Here is a 19845-nt window from a genome sequence, read left to right on the forward strand (position 1 = left end):
CAAGCCGGATAACGAAAGTCACAGCCACTAGAGCATATCGGACGTAGACGGATCGAGTCTCACCTACCAGTAAATTACAAATGGGCGCTCCATAGCCAAGTTGGTCTCGGCCGCGACTTACTCTGAGGCCGTGAAGAGTGAAGACAAACAATGCCCCAGTAGTATATTTCCGGTGGATGTTTTCCAAGGGGAGGAACTCGCTCAGACGGTCACTCAGGAGAAGATCTGGTCGTGTCCGTCACTGCCGTGTTCTCTGCCGACAAGTCTGACGAGGCTGTTCGGAGGCGGTTACCGGAATTTGTCGACAAACATGGGTGCCTTGCGGAGAGAAGAGGTTATTACGTTCCTTAATCTCTCAACCACGTGGACAAGGCCACGGGTCTAATTGGCAGCTCCGGAGAGCAGATAAAGGCGAGTCTTCAGGTGGGGCGTAACTCATACGGCCCACTCTGGCATCTTCTAGGTTGGGGTGCAAGGGGGATTAAAAGGCTATTCGATTAGGAAAAGGAAAACGACAACCCCTTCTAAAATAGAAAGAGATGCGTCAAGACGTAGCTCCTGGAGTTGGGCTGAGTGGGGAAGATACAGTGATTCATAATGCCGTGCTGGAGACCTATGAGCGAGCAGCGCCATTTAGGGGGTCATTGAAGTCACAGATACAGTACACAAGAGCGTCGCTAACAATAAAATAGTCTATTCCTTCTAAACTGAATAGTGGAGGGAAGGGTATCGAACTTAATCGCTCCGCACATCTACGCAACCCAATACCAAATCTTTTGCCATATGTTCTTCGGCTTGCGCTCCTCATCCATGTCAGCAAGCTCCTCCATCTCCTTGACGCCTGTAACAACGTCAACATCCTCAATCTGACGTGCCAGGGGCGTCTTAAACCAGATCTTGTGCCCGATGTAAAGGATGAAGAAGGCGGGGATGGTGATGTACGCCGCCAGGAAATCCGCCGCGTTGAACTTGGACGGCCAGAAGATTTGGAAACCATTCGTCAAGGTCAAGAGAGTCAGGAGAAATAGGAAAAAGTACGTCGCGTAGGGTTGGAAGCGCGTCTTGTAAGGCCGGCGGTCCATCATGCCGTGGAACACCATGGCCTTGCGCCAACGGATGAAGGTGATCATGACGACGATCCAGGCAATGTAGCCGCTAATGGTGCTAATGTTCATGAACCAGTTGAAGACCTTGGCGGCGTTGTTGTCGACGTTGAGGTAGCTCAGCAGGCCGATGGACCAGGTGAGGAGGACGGCGACGTAGGGAACACCTCGCTTGTCGGTGCGGGCGCAGAATTTCGGCGCCTGGCCGTTGAGGGCGAGGGAGTAGAGGATACGGCTGCCGGAATACAAAAATGCGTTTCCGGCGCTCCAGGCGGAAGTTAGAATGGCGGCGTTGATGATGTGGTTCAAAGCGCCAATACCGGCACGCTGAATGCCGAGAACCCATGGGGACGAGTTGGCGTTGGACTCGGGGTTCAGTAGGTTGGGGTCGTTGGAGGGGGTGATGCATCCGATCATGAGAGATCCGAGGCCGTAGAAAATGGCGAGACGCCAGACAAAACGTCCAGCGGCCTTGGGAATATTTCGTCGAGGAGACACAGTCTCACCAGCAGCGAGCGCAAGCAGCTCGGGAGATGTGATGAAGGCGAAACCAGCACGGGCGAAACCGCTCCAGTAGGCGAGGAAGCGACCAGTCGACCCCGGGGCCATGTACTCCTTGAACGCTCCCGGGTCATTCCAGTATCGGAACCCGACCGCGTCTCCATTAGGCGCGCCACCGCACATGATGACGATACTAACGAGGATGAGTCCCATGATGGTAATGAATTTGATACTGGCGAACCAAAACTCGGCTTCTCCAAAAATGGCGACGCCAAAAATGTTAAGGCCCAGTATCACGAGCAGGATAATGGTGATCCACACGGCAGCCGGCACGGGAGAGTTCCAGTAATCGAGGAGAATGGAGCCGGCCGACGCTTCGGCTCCGATAAGCATGGCGTAGGCGTACCAGTAATTCCAGCCGCAGGCGAAGCCCAAGCTAGGCTCGACGAATCGCTGGACAAAATAGGGGACCGAGACACCCTTGAGGGGGAGGTAGGTTGCCATCTCGGCCAGATTGTTCATAACGTTCCAAACGACGATCATCATGGAGATGTAGCCCATGAAGAGGGGCGCGGGTCCGAGGGTGGAGAGAATCACACCGGAGCCGACGAAGAGTCCAGTACCGATACTGCGTCATAGGGGGAATATTGTTAGCACACACGTATTTGCCGGGCCGGTCAGGAAAAGTTTAAAAAACAAAATTTGAAAATTAAGAATTAAAAATAGAAAAAGAAAAAATTTTTTCTTGTGTTTGGGAAAGAACTTACGCGCCACCGAGGGCAAGGAACTGAATATGCCGACTTTTCAGCCCTCTCTTAACCTGATTTTGGTTCTTCAGAAGGTCTGACGATCCTCCGTCCAGTGCTCTGACGTCGACATCGTGGAAGGTCGGGTCGCCGTTCGGGGCGTTTTCTATTACGCCCAGGCTTGCTGTTGGTGATTTTTCCATTACGACTCGTGATCGGCCTGTCGAGCTAAGACGCGTCGACTTTGGCGGTGCTGTGGTTTCAATTCAGGGTGGATGAGGGTTGGGCTGCGATCCTCAAAGGAAGCGGGATGCAGGCGCAGATTCAAAAAAGTTCTTGGGGAGAGGATCAGTATTCGCGAATGGAGAGACGGCGCAAAAAGGCAGAGGATCGACATACCACGAGAGGGAGGCAGTTTTAATATAATTGTTATCTTCAAGCTCGATGTTGCGTCTCGGGGAAAAAAAAATCAGCCAGTGCCACTCAGCAGTGTCACCACTCGAATCCAAGTAGCATTTGGGCTGCACTGTGATATCAAGTCTTGGTTTTAACTGGCCCGACTTCTGCAAGAGAATGATGGTGCAGAAGCAGGATTTTTTCTAGATAGGGCCTCATCCTAACCTCAAGTGGCAGGTGATCGGCCTTTTCAGTCCTTTAATCGGGAGGTGGTATTTCGAGTGGCAACCGGAGCGGAGTCCTCTGGAGAGCGCGGGGAACCTAACCAGGAGAACCAAGCGTCAGATCGCGCTGGGGGAACCTAGTGCCGGCAGGTAATCAGTCGAGTGATCTTTCTGTTGCTTCTCTGGGGGTTTAAAGGGCGTGGTTCCCCACCAACTTCCCCGTGTTGCGGGCGGTTTATTGCTTCGCTTCTCTGCGCTCCATGGCCCTGGGCCCCTTGTCCTGTCCGAGTCCACGTCGCGGGCGTCGGCGGCGTCCAGTTTCTCCGCTTATTCTCGGGCGATTCTAGTTTCGTCCAATGGCAGCGGTTATCTACGGCGAAACTCTCGTGTCAATCTGACGGACTAAATCCTCAAATTGGGTTTAATTGAGGGGGTGGAAGGGCTAAGCTGCTCAAATGTTGTTCTTCCTTGACGCCACGTCCGAAGGATTCATTTCTTTGGCCTTTATTGATGCCTACTTCATACCAAGGAGATGTTCGATTCCGGCATCGGGACCCCCGTAGCCGCAGACAAAGAAAGTCATTTCATTTCACTAGAGGGCTAATTCCTTTTTTTTTGCAACCCAAGTCTCGGCCCTTTAAACCTCGAATGCTCGGACGCTAATGCAAGGTCGTGCTACATGCCGCGTCCAGCGTCCGGTTCCGGTTAGAGGCCAAGCCCCAGGACGCCTGACCTGGGGCTAAGATAAAACTAATCTCTCTCCTGAGCTTCTAGCGCCACCTCGTATGAAGCCTTGGAACATTCGACCGGAATGGGATACGAAGAAGGGAAAGTAATTCCTCGTACGAAATTGTGTCAAAAAAACTCACTGCAGGACCTTGATAGGTGGAAACGGATGTCACCAGGTGGCGCCCTTGAAGGGACAACTGACCTGACATTACATGCGCAGAACGCACGCAATTCGTGTCTTGATCATGTGACATTTGTTTATCGTCTGCTTCGTACTTGTACATTTCCCTCATGAATCCTTGGATTATTCCCTTTCTAGACAGTTTTCTAGCTCATATTCCCTCTCTTCTATCGTCCAAAACCACATCCATCTAAACCATTTTTGGCATGTGCAATCGTAGAATTAATTCCAATGTACGAAACCGTAGCCTATGCTAGCGGCGCTGGAAACCTGCCTCTGCCCTACCCACATTGTAAGGCTCAATTAGAGGTGCGAGCCTAGCGTGGAATGTTCTTCCCCTTTAGCTCGGTTCTTATCCAGAGCTCGGGCCGGACAAACGGGACTCGGGAATCGGCGGGCTTGCGAAAGTTGCGCAACACTCTTGCTCCACGGTCTTATTACTTTCAATCCTCGGCCTAGCTCTTCCTGTCTATGGGGAAGAGACGAACCCCGCGCTCACTGCTCTAATGGATGGATGAGCGATGGGTTCGGAAGGAATAATAGCCCTAAAATAGGCGTCACGGATGCCAAGCGAACCCTTATGTTGAAACTTGATGCGGGAAACTGCAGCTGAAAACGCCAAAATTTGGCGCGAACGCGTTGCCGATGGTCGCTTCTCAACCTTGAACAGTTCGCTATCGACATTGCGTCTGACTGAATCGCAGAGCCCAGTGATAAGAATGATGGACAGCGAGTCCGATTGGCAATTAGACACAGTCATCAACGAGTTAATGATTATCAGCGGGTATCCGAGGGAAAATACTGCCAGTGGGTCTCTGCCCCTACAGTACACGACTCCACACCATCTGTGACGGTAGCTCTATCACTCCTTCCGTTATCATACTTAGTACATTATGTGGTATTGGGGATTGGGGGTGTGACCAAAGAATAATCTTCCAGCTCCCGAACCCTTGTGGATAGGTCTATCGAAGGAGGAAACATTCGAGAAGCATGCCAATTCAGCACGTGAAACTTTCCGTCCTTCCCGATCTGTTTAGCCATAGGAAGATATGCCAATATTGCGGGTCGGGAACAGCTAACTGTCTAGGTAATCTACTACGAACCCCCCACTTCTCTCTCAGACCGCTATCTACTTGACGTTAATATCGCAAATCTACACCGTGGGGCTGGACCTCTCATCGATCTTGATTCCAAATTGGGCAACTGCAGTACCATAACTCTGCCGGACGGCCTCGCTGCCGTAAACTCTCATCTCCTTCTCGTAAGCAGCAGTGATGCCGGGTTGGTAGCCGCCAGCTTCGCGCAACAACCTCCCAAGCAAAGCAGAATCTCTCACAGCCGTGTTGGCACCGTTCCCTCCTGCCGGTGTCATGGAATGGACAGCGTCGCCAATGAGGGTCACGCGGGGCTCGTTCGGCCACTCCGGCACACCCGACGGCGTCGAACAAGTAATCTTCCAAAAGGCGGCTTCCCACTCGTTCATCTCGTCGAACAGCGGCTTGAAGCGAGGGTGCCAATGTTTTGTGAGCGATTTGGCGAGATCAGCAGCCTCCTTGCCCACGATCGTGTAATCTTCGTTGGGTGCGGCGATCACGCCGGGTTCTCCGCCCATTGTCCAACCAAACTGGACATTGGGGTCATGCATGTCACCCGAACGCACATTGGTAATGATAAAGACTGCGCCGTTGGGGCCCGAGTCATCCCGAAGCCTAAAGACACCTTCGCCCAGACCCTTGAAGGCAGTGCTGGGCGCCTGGCCGTGGATACCCCTTGCGCCTGTATCGTAGACCTTCAGCTTCCCACCCGAGAGCTGCTTGGCGACCTTGGAGTATATGCCCTCGCCACCGATGAGCAGCGAGCCTTCGACCGATTTGGTTCCGTCGGAAAATATGGCCTTCACGCCGTCCTCGGTCAACTCATAACCCGTGACACGTTTCGACCACTCGATGTGTTCTTCGCAACCGTCCGCGAAGATCCTTCGCATGTCTCCTCGAGCAATCCCGACAACCTTCCCGCCTCGCGATGTCAGACTCTCAGGTGCCCTGTGTTCAGTCTCCTCGCCAGTCACGGCATCGAATGCGACGAAGCCACTGCCGCCCGTTTTACCACATGTATCCCAGAAACGCTGGAATAACTGCGGATCCAAGACAGACTCGATCGAATCGAGGCCTTGTGCTGACAAGCGCAGTCGGTAACCCTGCGCGCGGAATACAAACGACGCATCGCGCTCAAAGATCTTGAAGGGGATATCAGACTGCCGTAGTGACTGGGCAAGTAGTAGCGATGACAGGCCAGCGCCCGAGATCAAGATCGGCTTTCTATCTGACATTCTCGCCTGTGATGAAATGAACGTGTTGAGCTGACGGAAGGGCCGGAACATTCTCATCTGCTTATCCCCCGAAGAGAGGAGATGTCGAGTACTCGAGATAGCACCATCAGCGGGGGAGATGAGAGAATGAGTGACGCCCAGTTCCAGTTGGTACCAACTGCTGAGTCCTTACAAATCCAGATGTCCTTGATTGAAAATCAACGTGCACCCCTCACCCACCACCACCCACCACGCCAATCGTGCATGAGTCGTAAGCTGTAATGAGACGTTTTGAAATATTCAGGACTTGCGGATATGCTTAACCAAGGATAGAGTGGGTGGAATACTATTTGCGATTTAAAGGGAAAGACGACAGTCAAAACTCAAAATAATGAATCCCGAAGTCGCGACATCCTCGATGGCCTTCTGACGCTTCGTGGAATCTAGTCTGGCGGAAAGGTGATTCGAGCTAGGAGCCGTGATGGCCCCTTCAAACGGCTCGGGGAGTAGTATTCACCAATGTCGTAAATCCCTTTTCGCTTAAGCACCTCTTCTATTTCGCTGTTGTCGCCGACAATATATCTGTTAGGAGTGGCGTAATTGCTCTAGCCTGGCGTACCGAGAGTTCCAGAGACGGAGCTCGCCACGAGGAAACAGTCCAGTGGCGTCCCGGCGAGAACGAGTGAATGTTTAATAGAACGCCAGGGACCCTCGGGCCGATCCTTCCCATGTCATACGTTGTCGAGTGGAACACGTCGTCCTGCAGCATAGATTAACGAACGTCGTCGCAGTCGCGTGACCCTTATTCGAAGACTAGCTTAGAACAGAGTGTGCATTACGGAGTATGATGTTCGGCCGAATCAGCTCGAACCACCCGAACCACGCCCTCTCTCTTCGTCGCATTCCCCAGTATCACTTGCACAATGGCCCCAGCGGCACCTCTCTCAGGCCGAAAACGTGGAAGGAAAAAGTAAAACGATCGAGTTCCCAATATCTAGTCTAATGATTTTATCTGCGTCTCCGTATAATACAGTTTCAAATGCTGTGACGCTTGAAGCGATATTAAACCATAATATCTAGAAGAGGATAGATGGACAAGAAAGCGGAATGAAGAGAGAGAAGGCGAAACGAAAAGTAGAAAAGAAAATTCCATTCCTGGGGACGGACGCTCGACCTAGTCACGGATCCAAGTATGAACCTACCAAATATTCCTCAATCCATCAACCCTGCTCCTAATTACTTGGCGACCTCACCTCCTGCAAGATAGAGCCTCTTGCGCTAAAGGAACGAGGAAGAGTTAGAATACTGGCGTCTAGGTTATTTACCGAGAAGCAGTCTGGGTAACACTCACGCTGAGAAGGAATGATAGGACTAAACCAAGCGAAGAGACGGCGAGTATGTAGATAAACACCTGGCGGATGGCATCCGTCACTTGGGCGATGACTCCCCGCTTAAGTTCCGGGCTGAGGTCTTGGAACAGAGCACTGCTCGTTCCCGTGGTCAAGTGGACAATGTCGTCAAGTGGATAATCAGAGAGCACCCCGCTGACTTTCCTCACAACGAGGTTCTGGAAGATAGCTCCCGTGACGGAAAGGGCTGCCAGGATTCCAGACACTTGGGCTATGTTTGTCTCGACTAAGTTAGTAAGAGGACTTCTACAAATCGGGCGGATAGCTGGCTGTCTTCCCACGTACCAATTGTCATGATGCTCACAGCATGGTTCACTTCAGATGGAGGAGAAATAGCCGATACTACAGCAACTCCAGCGCTCTGGAAGCAGCCGATACCAACGCCAATGAGGACAGTGTACCCATAGATGTTGGAAGATGCCGTGTCTGAGTCTATAGTGACTGTATTTCACAGAGCAGAGAGGGCCGGGCCGGTCAGTTCATTCTGCCATAACACGTATTGGAAAAGTGAGAAGGATGGAGCTTACGCATGAGGGCAGAGCCAATGACGACAGCGATATTACCCGCAACATACCACGGCATGTAGTATCCAAGCTTTGGCATCAGAAAGGCGTTCAAAAGGGCAAAAACGACAAGAGCGCAAATAAGTGGCAGGATTCGTACACCTCCTTCCAGGGGGCCGTCTGCCTTGGTGAACTGGAACAAAAGCGGAGTGTAGTAAATGGCCGTGAACATGGCACCGGCCACAATTGCACCTTGCAGCGGTAGAGCGACAAGATCAAATGTGCGCATGAACTCCACTGGCAAAAGTTTGTGCGCTTCCGGTACGCCCGGGTGGTAGATGGTCACGAGAACGAACGCAACGAAAAGGACCCCGGTTAGCACGAGAACGGCAATCTCTGAGCCGCTGTTCCAGGCAAAGACGGTGCCGCCAAAGTTGATAGCCAAGCTGAAGCAAGTACTTCCTGCCAAGAAAACCGTCATACCGATCCAATCCTGCAAGCGCAGCTTCTGCACGAAGGGCATATCCGGTAGAGCCTGGATTCTTGGTAGACAGAAGAGGTACGCAGGCGCAAACAAGGCGGCAATGGGAAGGTTGATGTAGAAGCCCCAGCGCCAGGTCGCGCTGCTCTGGGCGAACAGACCGCCGATAATGGGACCTAAGACGCAGCCGATACCCCAGATAGAGTAAATACCTGCAAGGTACAGAGGACGCTCATGGTTCGTAGTCAGGATGGCAACGTAATTGAGACCGCCGGCGTAAATTCCACAGCCGCCAACTCCTGCGATGACGCGGCCGACAATGAGAGCATCCATGTTGGGAGCAGCACCGCAGATGGCACTGCCGACCTCGAATATAATGAGACAGATGATAAAGACCCATTTCATATCAAACGTGCCGAAAGCCTTTCCTCTATACGTCGCACATCAGGACTCTCTCTCATAGAATGCTCCTTAGCCAGTCGATGTGGTGGGACTCACAGAGGTAAGATGGTCGTGTTACCAAGCACGAAGCTGACTCCGATCCATGCCATGTTTCGCTCGGTTCGGAAGGTTTCGACGACGGAGGGTTGGAGGTTTGCAACCTAGAAACGATGGCATCAATACCAGAAAGTCGAGCTCGGGATTGGTTATCGACCTACGATTGTACCATCCAAAGCGAAGAGGAAAACAGTCGAGAGAAGCGAGCCATAGGCGAAGAACCACTAAAGAAACGAAGGTAAGTCACGAAGGGCGAGCGATTAGCAATTTCTACAGTTGATGTCCTGGTCGCGGAGAGAAGTGATACCTTTAAGCCTGTGATAGACCTCTTGGTCCCTGAAGGTGGTGTACTTGATTCATCGGTTGCATTTTCGGTACTTTCTGGAAGTGTGGCCTCGACCTTGGAGAGCTCTGACGCTTTCTCCCCAACACGAGCCTTTCCGACTTGGGAATTTTCCGCACTAGTGTCGTTGTTGGCCGCCGTCATGTTGGAATTTTGCGCGAAAGATGTGCAGGATTGAGACGCTTTCCTCTTGGCTCTCGCGATGGGAGAGTTCGTGTTTTATTTTGTTTGTTGCTAAAAAAACAAAAGGACAAGGAGAACATAACAAATCACATTCTTTGCCAAATTTGTAATGTAGCATATGAATCAACCCGATGCGCCATGTTTGGAGCGCAGATCCCGGGTGAACTGTTGCTGTCCACCGGGCAGCCCGGTCCGACTACTCCAGGACAACGCAACAAACAAATCTACCAAAACACAGACTGTCAAAGTTATAATACAAGCTTACATTATCAACTTCAGGTCAAACTTCTATAACCCCAGTTCACAAAACGAATTCGGGTGACAATGGAACAGCAACTTGGAAGTTAGGTTTCGAGTAAGGAGAGAGCTGGGAAAGAACCAGGTGCCCTCTTTGTCTGGTGGGGGATAGGGGAAGTTTTTGGAACTGGCTACACCTATTAAGGGCTGGCGTACATCTGTCGCGGCAACGCTTCGATTCCGTCTTCTCTTGCGTGATACCTGGTCACTTCCAACCTGCACCTGCAGGGGAGTCATCCTCACATCCTCCCTCGGAGAATATTTTCCGATTTCGATCTCGGGAAGCCTCAATTGCCTATGAAAAGCGCCGTACCGATTAGAAATCTGAATTTAAGTTGGACAACAGTCTTCTATCTCCCTGGTTCGGGACGATTACTCTATAATGCCAGCCACTGTATATTACTATCTCAACGGGCGCAGTATCTTTTGCACCATTCCCTGGCTAGTAACGATCGTTATTCAATATCTTCTTCGTCAGACAGACACTAGAATGTTAATTAAAAGTGCCTTCTCTAGAATCTAACCTTGATCTCACTAGTCCACTCTCGCAGGCGGGAGATACAGGCACAAAATTTATAATAGGGAGTCAGACAAGCCATATCAAACATCCTCCAACAGCAGTCGACGACGCAACCAAACCAATCCTTGCCCGAGAGCGTCTTGGCGGTTCTGCTTCCCAGAGGGCCCTTCTTTATCATGGCACCTCCCACTTCCTGGGTGATGTCCTTCCGCAGGAATCGCCCAGAAGTGGAATCGTTCGCGTCGATGAAGTCGAGGTTTTGTTGGTGCATCCTTCGCAGGTGTATGGGAAAATGGAAAGGTTCACTGATGGAAAAGAAGACGAAGTGATAATAATAGACAAGAAAAGAAAACAAGGAAAAAAAAAAAAAAAGAAATTAGGGCCGGGGGGGCAGGTGTCCCGAGTCCCGACACGCCCGCCCGGTTTCAATCCCTACAGTTCGCGCTCGAGTTATTAAACGGTTTTTCACCCTTTCGGATTCGAACCTATATAGTTATCTTGTTTGTATTTGATGCCTTTAAGGGTTGAATGAAGAGAAGGGTGAGATTTGGCCTGGGCTCTCTTGAGGTAGGATTTGATATGGGTAGTGTGACATGGTTCAACATGAGGTTTGGATTGTGAAAGACAGTCTTATATCTGACGATCGGAGTTAAGAGACGTTGGTAACACCGGGCTTTATCCTGTTTTGTGGATTAGTAAAATGCTTTTGGATTTGCAATGCACTTTTATTTAAATGTTTGTTGCTATTTTGATCATTGTTCAGGACAGGGACAGTGAGAATCGCGTCATTGTCATCCGAGGCGACTGCTATTGTATAATCTGATGTCTAACGATGCATAGGGGGCTTATCGGATTAAGCTATTAATCGGTCATTCGGGATGGAATGCGTCGACCCCGTTGAGGGAGCCATGAGCGAATACCACCACCAGCAAAAGGGAACGCCGATGTTAACTCGGCTCTGGTCAGGTTCGTGGTTTCCGGCTTCATCTGGGCAAGCTTCAGTGTGCTGGGGTCACAGAGTTATGTGCTCCACGCCGATTCAGAAGTTGATAATGGTTCCATCACATTTGCCCATTCGAGCTCTTCATGAGCGGCGGGGGTATAAATGTCCTTTCTACTAGAACCTGTCCTTCAATCACGTCCTGGATCACAATTCCATATTCCTTACACGTTGTGCGGACAACGTCATCGAGTAAATCGAATGACATGCCAACGAAACTCTCCTGTATGTCAATACTCTCCCGTATAATCGTTTGGACAGATCTGTCCATGTCCCTGATCAATCTAGTCAAGTAAGGATATCCGTCGGCACGTTCCTGGAGCTGCGCTTTCTCTTGGATGAAAAACGGATAACAGAGTTGTATCCCTGTTTGTCCAGATTTATTCCTAGCACTCTCCTTTAAGCCAAGAATCTCGCGTAGTTCCTTGAGGCTTTCGTCCGCTTTCGGTTTAGATTTCGCAGTTTCAAGGTAGGCGACCACGATGCCCTCAAAATCTTGGGCGTAGCGGTTGATTTCCAGGCCAACGTCCACTACCGATCAGCGTTAGGTAGATTCTAGATTGCTATCGTACGCTCAGTGACGTTTGGCTTACCAAGTCCGATCATGCCCATAAGCTCTAGGGAGTCCTGAATATTTATTGAGAGATTTTTCATGCTATCCCACAGCGTCTTTGCCTCGCCTCTCAGTGGAAGCATGGCGGCAATCACCTTGAACTTCGCCGCAAGACTGCCCTTTTCGACTGACATTAGTAGGTTCTCTGCGTCCTTCACGATCCGCAAAAGCATCTCAGCGCTTTGTTGGACGTCGTTTGCATTGGAGTCCGAGACTTGGGAGGCTATCGAGGTGCTCGAAGAATGCGAGTCAACGGATATGCTGGACAGGTTATCGGCGAGTACCGGAGACCCGCCGTATTGGGAGTCGATGTCGGGATAAAGGGCGTAAGGATACGATATTGAGGACGTAAGAAGCTGGGGAAAGGGCGAGAGTGTCAAAATAGTGCAATGGGGATTGAGTCTAATCCGGTAACCAAAAGCCTCCATGAGGTATTTTTCACGCAGGTCGTGATATTGCGTCATGTCACTGATCTTGCTCCTTGTAAGTCCCTGGATTGCGCTGACAACGACAGGTCGGCATATTTCATGCCACTGCGAATAGTCGACGCGTATTTTCAGAGTGCGGATCGAGGCTGGAGGAGATGGGGGTGTTGGTGCTGGGAATTCGTCATTATCGCTGGGTGGAATACTGTTCCCAGCAGAGCCGCCTTGGATTTCAGCTTGGTTTTCAGGTAGCTCCATCATCATAGATTCGCCTTCGCTAGATTTGGGCTCTCGTCTAAGTGAGATGCAGAGAGCAATAATGCCGGGATATCGCGGCTTCCTAACGTGTTGTAGTGGATCTGACCGACAAGCGTGTCAAAGGGCGCCTCGCCGGCTGCGACGAAAAGAGAAGATGTGCTGGACAGAACATTTCCCAAGAGGCCTCATTAATGCCCATTTCTCCAACGACATCATGTGCAGTGTATCCATTATCCAATGGACGTATGTTCTGGACACGACATGCAGGCTCCGCCACCGTCACCAGGTGAGGCACTTTTTAAGGCGAACCACAACCCCTCATTCTCGTTTCTGGATTTAGGCCGGGCTTTCGGGAAGACAGAGCAGCTCCTGCGATGGCGAAGGAAAGCACCAGCGGTGAACAACAGCTATACAAGGAGAGAACCAATCTTGAACTCTTTGAGTATGTGAATGCTTCCCTCAGGAACGAAGAAACGTTTCACTTTTTCAGCTTCGAGTTCTTACGCCGGCTTAATATCGTTCGCCTCCAAAATGATCTTATCGCCTTCAAAGAGGATATCTTCCGAGATCCCAACAGCGCCTTTGATAACGACAAGTTGACGAAACTACTTGAGTCTTATAGTGAGTGTGTCTCCAAATCTATGCACTTGTCTAGCTTGAATATGTCTGACTGGGGTAGCAACGGCAATTCGAGATTATGATTTCATTCATGCAGCCGATCGTCTCGATCCAGCGACCACAGAGCAGCGAAAACAAAGCCTGAAATATAGATTCCAATCCATTACGACATCCCATAAATATACCCGGCCATTCGAATCACACTACTACTCTCTACACGGCGGTTCCCACCAGAAGCACGACATCCTACGCGACGCAGCTCGAAGACTACTCCCTGTTCGATTATCGTACTCGCTCCAGGAACGCAAGTTTCGAGCCAAAGAGTTCGAGGAGGGGAAACCACCCATCGGTATCTCGGCATTCGTAGACAACATAGTTCGTTTCAGCGTCTCCTGTGCGGCCCTCTTGGCGCTCGTCACGCCCATGTGTATCATGAGCCTTCAGCCGTCGCTGACGAAAAACCTGGTTACGTCGTCGGTGTTTATGATATTATTTGCTTGCGGGGTTTCGTTCGGCGTCAAGTGTTCCAACGTTGAGACTCTTGTGGCCACTGCAACCTACTCGGCAGTCCTGGTGGTTTTCGTAGGCACAAACGGTCAATCGTCGCCGTAGACACTCCGAATGTATTTGGTTCGTGTTTGCTGGCATTAATCGGAGAAGTAAAAGGACGCCGCTGGATCAATATTTATATATAAAGATGTGTTCTCTTAGAAAGCGAACCGGGCCACGAATGCAAGCTCAAACTGCTGGGTAATGACCGACCCGGCAGCTTTCGATCGTATTTTTGTATATACAGCGTTGTGTACTCCTGCGGAAGGGAGTGTCGCACCTTCCTTGTTCATCATGAGTGAAACGGCATCATTGCTAAGATGAAGATGGTGCAAAAGTGTCTGCAATTGCGTTTGGTGCTAAAGCATGGAATTGAAGCTTCAAGGGCCGCCACCTTAGACCACTTTTTTTTTGAGTTTCTGTATCTCCCATAACCCTGTCGGCTAGAAACTGGGTGCCTTACCTGTCTTGATGGGTGTCTTGTCTAGCAATATATCGAATACATTGCTGCCTCTTGACGAAAAGCAGACCGGATCTATGGTTATACTCAGGCAGTATATACTAGTTAGAGACAATTAACAGTAGTGCAAATGTCACTGGATTGAGCCTGAGAGGTAGAAATAGATATAACACCGGTAAATTCTACGAGAAACAGTGGAGTGTGAGGCAGGAAGCACAGACACCCCAGCACTACGGCAATAGCACGGAAGGGTTTGCTCTAAGCGGCATCTTAGCCAAGTAAGGCTACTAAACACCCCGGAAAGCCAGATGCCGGACTCTTCCGCCGGACGTCCTCAAGTCGAGGGTTTTGTTGTGTGTGGTTTCCACTTCGGTCCTGGCTATCCTTCGGTGCGTTCGGGGCGAATTGGCCGAACGGAGATTTCCGTGCGGGGAAAATCGCCTTCGGGCGTTGCGGGCCGAAGCGGGCGGGCAGATTCCCCCGAAGTGTCCAAGCACGCAATTCAGGATTAATAATTGCCTCAATCACGCCAGAGGGAGCACACTACGGTAACGGAAACGGATGGCCGTTTTAGATCTCTGGCGCAAGGCGGAAGACCAAGAAGGCCAGGCCGCCCGACCGGTCACGGGCTCCCAGCATGATCCCGCAGACTCTCCGGCGACATATACACCATCTACTCAGCTAGAATCTCCAAGTCGTCTTCCGTACATTAAAAATCCGTCTTGAGGTTATTATAGCAATTAGTCCCGGGACCACACGTAGATGAAGGATAGGAAAAAGGAAAAAAGAAATGAAAAAAGGGTGACAAGAAAAAAAAGATATCGACAAGAACAGGATTCGAACCTGTGCGGCCGAAGCCATGTGATTTCTAGTCACACCCATTAACCACTCTGGCATCTTGCCGTGATGTTCGACGCTCTAAAACCACGACATAACCATGGCCAGAGAACTCATTGACAGTCCCAGCCAGTGACGAAGATCAATGGACGTGATGAAGAATTGCAAATAACTTAGGCAGTGGTCGGACATGCTAATAAGAATTCGCTTCGTTAATATCAATCATCACCTCGTTACCACTCTCCTCAGAACACGATGACTGGGACCCGGAGCCTCTAAATGAGCCACCGAGACGTTTTCTGAGAATTGACACATTAATCGGGATGGAAATCCCCCAGCCGTGTCCATGAGCTCGTTTTCCGAGACGAATAAGAATCAAGGTTTTGCTCGGTTTTAGTTTTTAGAGTGTGCAGTGGTGCCCGTATTTTCCGACTTGATCAACATTGCTTGCCCAAAAGCAGACCATCAAGGAGCACGCGATATTCAGAGGGCCTATCTTGCATTAATCCCGCATGATATCCCTTTTCAACGTACTATAGAGGGAGAAGCTTAAGTAGCCTCTGTCAGATCAAAATCGACCGTATCAATCTCAGCCGGCTCTCCTGCCTCGATTTCCGCCGGCCACGATTTTTCGGATTTCACCACCCCTTCCGCATCTTCTCCCGCAGCATCCTCCGACCCTTTAGCACAGATGAGGTCGGGGTATGGTCTACAGCCCATCAGCAATGGGTCGCAGGTGCACGCGGCTCTCCGGCAGATATTGCAGTTGCTCTTGACGTCCCCAAAACGATCACAGTATGTGGCGCAAGGGCCCAGGCAGTCTTGCTCGTAGTCGGGATGACAACTGAGCAAAAATTGGCTGAAACCCTGCCGTGCTTCAAGTTCGCCTTGCGCGTCCACGGCTGGCATTCCCTCGGCCATGGACCAAATTGCGGCCATGACGGCGGAGATCACGAGGCCCTAGGTGCTTATTTGTTAGTGACAACATCATCTCGAACACGCGATTGGGGTTTTCGCGTACCTTCATGCCCATTGCTCAACAGGTCTAATCCGCAACTATAGACTACGGGGAGATTCCGAGACGATTGACAAGAATGACTTGGTTAAGAGCGTGTTACTGCCGATTGCCATCCCTTCCGAACGAGGAATCTCTCTATCGGAGCAAATAGAAATGATCGCGTCTTAAATAGACCATTCTCTCGAGCCTCTAGGCGTTTTACCACCTCGCGACAATGATAGCAAGGCGTTCTCCTAAAACGACCAACGCGACGATGGACGCTTGCGATTGGCCCCTCCGGGTCGTCCACTGATTGCGGTTTAAGCGGGCTAGGGCGAGGGTAATATAACCCATATTACCTGGATCGAATGCATTAAAGTCGACGTATGATCCAAATAAAGGATCTTAATTTCGAAGCAGGGAATTGGCTAGTTCGCGAATCATGGTTGCATGTCGGGAGTCCGTGGCAATCCTTCAATATAAAGCGACGTCCCTATTCCACCAGGTTGGGCTTCGCCCTTCGACCCTCAAAATCACACCTCGCAGACTGCCCTCCCTCCGGACCCCCAAAGAATTTCCAACTACGCGACGCGATACTACAATCATGTCTTCCAGTCCTGCTTGCCCCCGCTTCACTCTTCCGCGGCATCCCGACGAATTCCATGGTGGGGATTGGCATTCTACGAAGGACTGCCCAATCGTTGATGGGAAATACGAAGATCCCGACACGGGAGAGATCTGCGAGGCCGAAGCGTATAGGCGCAGCGGTCCCCCTTGTGTGGATATTGTGATTATGAATCTCGACATCAGTTCACTCGATCACCTCGTACGTGCCTCGAGGGCACTGCCCCTCCGGACCTATCTCTGCCACCTGATGCGGGTGGTTGATGAACGCAAGCTCGGGCTTGATTCACTTACGGCGACGGCGTATACCATTCGATTGGTCCTGCGCCATGAATTCACATCTTTAGACGAATGGAGGGAGGTTTCCGGGCAGCTGGTAGATGGTTTCCGACCGTCTGAAGGAAAAGCGTTGGTGTAACTTCGGAGCTTCCATCTCCGGTGGCACACTTATTAGGGGGCGGGCAAGGCAGATTTGATCTCCAAGATTGGTCCTCGAACGCTTTTGTCTCAGGGACAGAATACCTACAATATACGCCCATTAATCTCAATCAATGCATACCCGGGTTGATCATACGATACCAGATCTAACCGAGGTGAGGTTGGTACAACGTCAACGCCTTTCTTAATTCTCCCACCTGGGCAAGTCCGCTGTCCGAGGTGACATGGAGGGGGATCTAGAAGGGGTAGGTAATCTTTGCATAGAGCCTCAGCTCAACCGAAACCAAGCCTAACTCAATGTATAAACATTTGAGATTCTAACATTTCAGAAATCAATTTTCCTGACTACAATACACCATAACAACTGTTGTCTGAGGGGCGTCGTGTGCCATCCTTGAAGTCGCACGGGCAGAGCTCAGCCTTGCATCATCCCTCGTCAATCCTGCTCGGCGTCTCCTCTCTTTCGCCGTTCCTCGCCGCTAGGTGGGACTATTTTGACATGGCTCCATCATGGGAAAATTTCGTACGGAATATACGCGGGCCAGTCGTAGCTAGCCAAGCGAGTTCATAAGTTAACACAAGCATGTGTCCTCACCCGAAGATTTTATTCGTTTGCTGTCATGATTAGATATATTTCCATTCAATTGCGCACGATGCTCCTCCTCTCTTTAAGCTGTCTCCGGCCCATCCACCAGCCTGAGCGCCGCGTGGCGCTTTGGTGCTTTCCGAGAACCTCAGTCGTGGCTTGGCTTGGCCCCATCTTCCCCAAACTAGTGGAACACTCCGCCACATCCGGTTGCCAGTAGAGTCGCGCTGATCGCTACACTGATATAATTACCCTATTCCCCCCCTTTCCTCAATTCTTCGACGTGAATCTCTTACAATCACCCACTGCTCGAAATCGGGAACAGCATCCGCGTCATGACGCTTACAAATCTGACGACCTATCCAGGAACGGTCTATCTTTTCATAAAACCTATCTAATACTCGTCAATCATTAAGCCGAGCATGCCGGTGGTGCCCATCGAGCTTCTACTTGACAAGTCCAGTCCGAGAGCATGGCCTGTGGCCCAATCCGAAAAGTCTTATTCACCGAACGAACCACTCACAACACAGCCTACCAACCTTCCCTTCTTCTCCTTCCTTTTTTCTACTGTGAGAAATGAAAGACCATACGAAATCTCGCCGGGGCTGTTTCCAGTGCAAGAAGCGCAAAGTCAAGGTTCGTCACTCGTGGATAAGAACCCACCGATATCTGTGCGGACCACTGATCCATCGGGTCGTAGTGTGACGAGACGTTACCATGCTGTAACCGATGCCAGCGTCGCCGCGAACACTGCTCGTATCTCGACCAGTTTGGCTCGGCCGAGTCATCCCCCTGCAGCTGCCCAGCCCGGCATCCGGTAGGCCGCAGATCCGATATTGGAGCCCCGCGCAGGTCCCTAGAGCCACTGTGCTACGGAATGGACTTGGAGCTCACTCATTTTTACTTGACTCACACATATAAAACCCTCTGGGTTAGGCAAGAGGCTCGTCTGCTTTGGCGTGACATCATTTTCCTCGATGCCATCATGTACCCGCCACTTCTCAGCGGCATTCTCGCGGTAGCAGCTATGCATAAAATCCTCACCTGCGGCGACCCTGACTCGGCTTATAAATCCATCGCATTGAGAAAGCAGACGGCTGCGCTAGAGGGTTTCGTGCCGCTCCTGAACTCTGTCACGAAGGAAACGGCGGAGATCGTGTATTCCTTCTCTCTTCTCGTATCCTACTGGGCATTTGCGTCGTTAAGGCTACCACTCGAGTTGAGTATACTCTCTACCACTGTGGATCTGGAGCTATCTCAAGATGCGAATTACTCCCTTCCGACGGGATCCATCCTAACCCAGTTCCTCGAACTCCTCAAGAGAGTGCGACCCACCCATGCTGTTCTTAATGAAACCCGTCCCCTAGTCCTCACTGGCAAGCTTTCACCTATGAGCAAGGTACCCGAAGACGGCGAGCTACCTGGCCTTGATGAAGATACCAAAAGCGCTCTGTCTGCGCTCGACCGGCATATCCACCCCCTTCCCAGATGCTTGTCCGAGTATCATGCTTCGATACCCCTCTTGAAGATGGATACCATGCACCGGATAGCCCTAAAGCCGGAATGGGGAGAGCTCATTGTCGCATGGCCGATCCGCCTGGCAAACGGGTTCATAGAAGAGGTGAAACTCCGGAACCACGTAGCGCTCACAATACTCGCCTATTGGGCTGTTGCCTTTCATACACTTGAGGATAGATGGTGGGCCAAGGGTTGGGGAATATCGTTGATATCGGAAATCTCCTCGATTGTTACGGGTCCTTGGGCTGAGTTGCTAGAGTGGCCGAGACGGCGTGTAGGTTTAGATGCTGGGTAAAGACACCTAGGGACTATTATACTTGGAAATTGGTTTGTAGCATAAAGGGATGACTCCCTACAGCCTCGTTAACCTATAGAGCTCGGGGCTTTAATCTATAACAGTTTACACAGATTCGAGGCGACAGAAAAACCTATAGCTCTGTGGATTCGACATGAATGCAAAGCGGTGCGCACAGAACAGTTCATTGAAATGGCCTGGAATA

General features: G+C 50.9%; 4 protein-coding genes and 2 pseudogenes across 4 annotated transcripts; 1 reads left to right on the plus strand and 5 right to left on the minus strand.

Annotated features, from left to right (window-relative positions):
- Positions 1–752: 752 nt before the first annotated feature.
- Positions 753–2553, minus strand: SAPIO_CDS1994 (Proline-specific permease; the record flags this gene model as incomplete). Its single annotated transcript, XM_016785136.1, has 2 exons — positions 753–2232; positions 2372–2553. 2 exons carry the CDS (start codon positions 2551–2553, stop codon positions 753–755), a joined length of 1662 nt encoding a protein of 553 aa, XP_016645433.1.
- Positions 2554–5033: 2480 nt separating this feature from the next.
- SAPIO_CDS1995 lies at positions 5034–6209 on the minus strand (annotated as a pseudogene; the record flags this gene model as incomplete).
- A 1215-nt stretch (positions 6210–7424) lies between these two features.
- Positions 7425–9566, minus strand: SAPIO_CDS1996 (uncharacterized protein; the record flags this gene model as incomplete). Its single annotated transcript, XM_016785137.1, has 7 exons — positions 7425–7466; positions 7540–7808; positions 7883–8023; positions 8125–9011; positions 9080–9183; positions 9241–9303; positions 9387–9566. The coding sequence occupies 7 exons, from the start codon at positions 9564–9566 to the stop codon at positions 7425–7427; spliced, it is 1686 nt and encodes a 561-aa protein (XP_016645434.1).
- Positions 9567–11097: 1531 nt separating this feature from the next.
- SAPIO_CDS1997 lies at positions 11098–12721 on the minus strand (annotated as a pseudogene; the record flags this gene model as incomplete).
- A 3010-nt stretch (positions 12722–15731) lies between these two features.
- Positions 15732–16209, minus strand: SAPIO_CDS1998 (uncharacterized protein; the record flags this gene model as incomplete). The annotated part of the gene is made up of 2 exons (XM_016785138.1): positions 15732–16142; positions 16204–16209. The coding sequence occupies 2 exons, from the start codon at positions 16207–16209 to the stop codon at positions 15732–15734; spliced, it is 417 nt and encodes a 138-aa protein (XP_016645435.1).
- A 2194-nt stretch (positions 16210–18403) lies between these two features.
- On the plus strand, positions 18404–19640 carry SAPIO_CDS1999 (uncharacterized protein; the record flags this gene model as incomplete). The annotated part of the gene is made up of 2 exons (XM_016785139.1): positions 18404–18463; positions 18564–19640. The coding sequence occupies 2 exons, from the start codon at positions 18404–18406 to the stop codon at positions 19638–19640; spliced, it is 1137 nt and encodes a 378-aa protein (XP_016645436.1).
- Between the last annotated feature and the right edge of the window lie 205 nt (positions 19641–19845).

The sequence above is a fragment of the Scedosporium apiospermum genome (genome assembly GCF_000732125.1).
Source record: "Scedosporium apiospermum strain IHEM 14462 chromosome Unknown SEQ_SAPIO_0077, whole genome shotgun sequence".
In the NCBI taxonomy this organism is placed as follows: Eukaryota; Fungi; Ascomycota; class Sordariomycetes; order Microascales; family Microascaceae; genus Scedosporium; species Scedosporium apiospermum.